Source organism: Notechis scutatus, chromosome 2 (genome assembly GCF_049901735.1).
Source record: "Notechis scutatus isolate UNSWTSFEM ecotype Mainland chromosome 2, rNotScu1.2, whole genome shotgun sequence".
Taxonomy (NCBI): Eukaryota; Metazoa; Chordata; class Lepidosauria; order Squamata; family Elapidae; genus Notechis; species Notechis scutatus.
Genome location: NC_142010.1, coordinates 199,448,727 through 199,454,677, shown reverse-complemented (window position 1 = coordinate 199,454,677; position 5,951 = coordinate 199,448,727). Strand labels below are relative to the sequence as shown.

The 5,951-nt window shown below is 36.7% G+C and overlaps 1 protein-coding gene across 5 annotated transcripts in view; it reads right to left on the bottom strand.

Moving 5' to 3' along the window:
• Positions 1-1,349: 1,349 nt before the first annotated feature.
• The window catches only part of TJP2 (tight junction protein 2), a 73,039-nt gene continuing 68,437 nt past the window's right edge, over positions 1,350-5,951 (bottom strand). For all 5 annotated transcript variants that reach the window (XM_026675444.2, XM_087957794.1, XM_026675459.2 and 2 more), the window contains 5 exons: positions 5,622-5,834; positions 5,273-5,383; positions 3,887-4,216; positions 3,378-3,463; positions 1,350-2,178 (listed from right to left, as the gene is read on the bottom strand). In XM_026675444.2, coding sequence (XP_026531229.1) covers positions 2,013-2,178; positions 3,378-3,463; positions 3,887-4,216; positions 5,273-5,383; positions 5,622-5,834 — 906 coding nt within the window. In that variant the 3' untranslated portion in view covers positions 1,350-2,012. The remainder of the gene's footprint in view (positions 2,179-3,377; positions 3,464-3,886; positions 4,217-5,272; positions 5,384-5,621; positions 5,835-5,951) is intronic.

The window sequence follows — 5,951 nt, the reverse complement described above, 5'->3', positions numbered from 1 at the left end:
AATTTTTGTAAACGATGCATTTACATAAAAATACACACACACACTTTAACAACCACAATGAGTCATCCTAGCTGCGGTTCGAATGAACCTGTTTGCAACAAGTGCATGGCCGCTTCTCCCGTTTTAAGCTGTATACGTTTTAAGACTGGCTTTTTCAGTCTCCAGCTTATATATCTTTTCGTGCACATCTAAATGTCTCTCTGAAACTTTAAAATGTCTCTAAGATTCTAAAAGTATCTCTTTTGGGTTTCCAGTGGTGGTAGAGCTGCCTGATACATTTTTGTTGTTGTTTTTGTACATTTTGTAAAAACAGACTAATTTGTTCATTCAGATCCCACTACTCAGACTCAAAAAATCTAACTCCAGCCATTGCCAAACTCAAGTTTTTTTCTCAGGATGGGAACTCTTATTTACCAAGCTTTCTGTTTTCTATCACTTATGGCAGGTTTAAAGTATTTTAAAAATTTCAATGACTTGCTACATAACCCATTCAAATGTCTTCTGAGTTCAACCTGTGGTACATTCCCACTACTTGTTTTAAGTGTTCTTGACCATTAGGCTCTTAAAACTATGTATTGTTAAAGTATCACAAGAGAAGAGCAAGAAAAGTAATATCTCTGCAGTATTTAGCATTTGGTTTTAACTTTACTGTAAAAAAGGTTAAATTGCCATAGGAATTCACACAACAAAAAATAGGGATTTATTTAAAATCATTGACTCCCAAGTTTAAAAAGTTGGAAAGAGTATGGAAAAAAACTAAATTTATCTTGGCTAGATAGTATTGTAGTCGCTATAATGAACATTTTAACCAAAAGTTAATTTCCCCCCCCAAATGGTTCTAATACGTTTTGTAAAGGCATAAAGTGATTGGCATAAACAAGTAATGAACTCCACATAATTTAATAAAAGTTCATGTTTTAAATTCAAGATTCTAGAGGTCTTCAAAGAGAATGGTGAATTAGTAGCTGAAGGTTTAAATTGTACTATATTAGTTCTTTAACACGGAATACACAGTTGGCTCCATAGTTCAAAACAAAACAAAATATTCAGAATTAGGGAAGTCATATTCAGGCCTGAAACTCTTCAGGAGCCAATGTATGCATGAACAAGGACAGGATTGGTGTACCACAAGAATGTGTATTATAACGGTCCAGCCTCTTCTACTGCCATTGTGTGTGGATAAGAATGTCGAGATATATTTATTCCCCCCCCCCACTATTCTATATCTCCTTTGAATAAATAATAGTCCCGCAAAGTATTGCACAATATGCCACAACCTAAAGTGAATGAAATTACTTACCTCCGGGCATGATTTTAAAAAGATATAAAGACAAAAAATGGAATCATAATTGCCTGTAGAATATAATTTTTTTTATTTCACGAGTGATGTAAAATTTTAAAACCCAAAGACTCATTTATTTTCTACATAATTTCCTTAAATCTTGGCACTCCCTAGTCTTATTTATGGCAGTCACCCTAGAAAACAGTTTTATATATACAGTCATTTTGAAAATAGTGTACAGTTCTATTTAAAGTAGAAAAATAACATCCAAGGGGGAGATGGGAGTTATGAAACATACAAAAGTTAAAAGCAGTAGAAATTTCATGGCTTTGCATAAATATCAGATGTTAAGAGAACAACCAAAGACACTTTTTGTTTGAAAGGCACTCCCCCGCCCCCTTGCAGTAAAGCATTGTGGTTTTCATCAAGCTTCCATTACGCCCAACAGTTAGAGAATATTAAAAAGGCAATTTCAGTGAGGAAAAGAATTCCAAGTTAAAAATTTATAGATGCCAGAAATTAATACCAACTTTATAAATATTTTGGTCCTTTTGTAAAATAGGCAACCATGATCCAGTCCCTTCAATACTTAAATGATACTGCGCCATTCTAGTGAGCAAGATGCCTGTCAAGTTCACTAATACCCCAAATATACATATAATTGTTAAAAAGAATCAGAGCTTTTGATGTGCAAATGTGTCCCAGAACAATGGCTTGACTGCTAATAATTTTATAATTCTGTATCTCTGTATCGAGATGGCTGCCCATAGTATCCACGTTTGGAATGATCAGATAGCTGCCTCCGATAATCTTCCTCCTCTGCATCACTGCCATAAGTTCCTGGATTATCTAGGTAAGATCTAACAGCCGGCTTCTGGGGCTCGGGAGGTCTGGAACTAAAATCAACATATACAAAATTATTTTGAGCAAGTTAACAAAGAGGTAGTTAACAAAGTTAACAAAGCAGGAATAGACTGTTACCACTTTAAATTAAAGTTTAAAAAGTGTGCTTTTATTAATATTCAGGCCATCAACAACCCATTTGAAAAAATTACTGCCAAATCACAGCCATTTCAAAATTCTCTTATACTTGAAGGGAGTTGTTGCATCTTCCTCATTAGTAAAGCTGGCCTGAAATTAGGCTGCTAGCATAGGATAATAGATCCTGTGAGAATGTGGGCAAAACTAAACTACAAAATACTTCTATTTTATATTGTTTTGAATGGGATATATTTTAGGGGCAACAAAGTGAACATTTTATGCACTCTATCCGTTTAGTTCTCTGACAATATTCTTACACAGCTCATTTTGCAAAAGTTTATAAAAAGAAAATCATAGGAAGATGGGAAAGAAAAAAGCTACTTTCAATAATGTTTTGCAGCTTTCTTCCTCTCCATGAGGTTTCCATAATTATAATGAATTAGGTCAGAATTTTTTGGGATATGACATTCCTTAAAACTCAAGAGAAAAATGAGATTTTCTACCCAGAATAATTTACTGTTAAGCTTTCAGTTACTTCTCAAATAACTCAATAATTTGACAATCAAATTTAATAAGGAGAGCTCCAATTACAATGTAACAGAAAAGCTCTCTGAGGAAAGTGGGAAAGAAAGCATATGCTTAATTAGGTCAGTGTTTTAGTAGAGGTCAGACGAAGAGAACAAAGGGTGACTTATGAATAAAATTTTACAGAAGAAAATTGGGCTGCAGATGGTCAGGAGTGTATTTCCACATACAAAATGTGAAAAGGAACAAGCTCCTTTGTTGGCAACAGAGTTGGAAAAGATAATTATTATAATCAGGGGTATACATCTTTATTAATTAACTAAACAGATTTATATAACAGTATGATTACTGAAGAATCCTGGGTTGAAGAGGTTCATGTTGCCTACAGGTTGAATGGAAGGCCCAGTGAAGTTAAAAAACGTGTGAAAAAAAGAGTTAACTGCCCTACACTATCTGGAGAGCTATCCACTTACAACTTATTTGTGGACTTCTGCTCTGTTAAAAAAAAATTCTGATGCTGAGTAAGCACGTTAAACATATTCAATGCCACAGAAGCATTTAAAAAATAGGCAAATTAATTCAGTTTTACCTGGAAATCTGGGGACGGTTGTGTTCTGGCTTCTGTGTTTTCATTGGGACTGCATAAATGTCTGGGTGTTTTTGTGCTATTTCCACCTTAAAAAAAGCAGGCAAAATATTTCCATATTTTCCTCAAGCTATAAATTATTCTTTGATAGCAATTTCCCCTCCAACAGCAAGACGATCCATTTACTTTACAGACTCGTCAGATTGTTTACAAAATATGTAAAAATATCCAGGCCTAGAGGTTTGGACATAAAATGGTTCTCTGCATGACATGAAAATTAATGGAGACTATTGTGCTAGAAGGAATAATATTTTTCTAAATTTTTCTTCATTGGCAGTTCTAGCACTCCATTACAAACTGAAAAATTCTCTTTCTGACAAAGATTTCAAAAATAGTATCTCCAAACTGTTGTTTGAATTATGCTTTTTTATTAATTTGATTCTGTATTACTAGTTTTCTTACTATTGTAAATAAAACATTTGCACAAGACCAACATAATTATTATTTTATACCCTGGCATTCTGTGCTTCTTGCAGTTCTTGCATTCTTTGTAGTCTGGCCTTGTGATCCATTTTCTCAAAAATTTTAACTTTCCCCAGCACAGATTTTGGTGTGTTCTCTTCTACAACTTCTCCCACTTTTTCTTCCACTTCAGAAGGTTGAATGATTGGCTGAGAAGTCTTCAATACAGGCCGGCCAAGGTTTGGTTTCATGGCTATAGGGGGAGGAGCTATTTTAGCTGGTCCTCCCAGATTTTCAATGCTAGCTGCATTAGGGCTGTTTGTTCTGGGTTCATAATTCTTAGGCATATCATATGGATCTTCTTTGTTTTGCAACTTAGCCTGTAAACATAAAGACAAATACAAGTGTCGATTTTTTTTTTACATAAAAATAACAGATTCAGTCTAGAAATGATCAGTTTCAATAACTGATACACCTATAAAGCTGATATGTTTAGTTAAGGAAACATAAATGATTAACATAGAGCTACTTTTCTCCCTTAATGGTTGGCATCAAGAAGCTAGAAACTAAATATTGAAAAGTAAGTTTCGTGCATGAATGAATAATCCATGGAGGGCTATGATTAGTGGTCCAAGTAGATGCTACAAAAATGCAAGCTTTTAAATCCTCTAGGCCAGGGGTCCCCAACCACCGGTCCGCGGACCAGGACCGGTCCGTGGAACAAGTCCTACCGGGCCGCTGGTTTGCTGGGCGCCGCCATCTTTTTTTGGATGAAAAAGTGCTTCCGGTGAGCTTTTCCGGGTAGAAAGCTCACCGGAAGCACTTTTTCTTCAAAAAAAGATGGCGGCGCCCAGCTAATGCCGGTACCGGGCCGCGCCATAAAAAAGGTTGGGGATACCGGGCCGCGGCATAAGAAAGGTTGGGGATCACTGCTCTAGGCCAGGGGTCTCCAACCTTGGTTCCTTTAAGCCTGGCGGACTTCAACTCCCACAATTCCCCAGCCAGCAAAGCTGGCTCTAGGCAATTGCTCTAGGCAATTCAATAGCATGAATCCACCTTTTGGGGCATTTTTTTCTGGCATAACTATAAAAAGTATTGCCTAGCTCAGGATTTAGAACAGGGGTGGCAACTTGAGGACCTGTGGACTTCAACTCCCAGAATTCCCTAGCCAACATAGCTGGGAGTTGAAGCCCACAACTGAGCAACAATGAGGATGTGGAGAGACCTGGCCCATAGAAACACCAAGAGTCAGACACATGGAATGGCTAACATCATCATCGAGTCCACAAGTGTTAAAGTTGCCAAGGTTGGAAAAACCTGGCTTAGACTATTCCCATTTCTTTTTTCCTTTAGTTTTTATAATTCTGTATTTTGGTAATTAATGAAGAAACATTCTCAATTTTCATAAGTTGTAGAGATATTTCTTTCTATATTACCTTTGGAGGTTCAGGCTTGAAGGCTGGGGGTGGACTGGGATCCCTCAGAACTTCCCTGCTCCCAGCTTTTCTCATCTGAGCTTTTGGTTCAGGGCTAAATTTCCTTAGATTCTACAAACAAGTAATCATAACCATGATGCATATATTCACACAGTTCTAGCTTCATGTGAAGACCTATTACAATTTTGCAACTGACAGTAGAAAGGCACATGAGTTCTTACATCCCAGACATTAAATGCAAACAACATTCATTAGTGTCTGGAAATGATGCTAGTTATTTTCCATACTTCTCTTTCATTACAGTATTTACAACATAAAGTTCTGAAAGAAAAAGAAAGAAACCTCTTACCTCCTCCTGTTGCACAGGTTCAGAGGACCGGCTGATAGAAGAAACTCTCGGCTCATAGTATGGCTCATCAAGTTCATTATCCGTGTAAGTCCCACCTTCCCCATCTGTGTCTTCCATATCACTGATTATTCGACTATCACAGCTCAGATAGTCAGCACCCATGGCAGTTAAGTATGACATACGATCATCAATGTCATCATCCATTCCTTCCAACTGCAAAACAGAGGGTTTTGTAAAGAAACTTTGGAGGGTCAGGACACAGGCAGTCCTCAACTTGCGACTGATCACTTAATGACTATTCAAAGCTACAATGGATTAAAAAAAGTTACA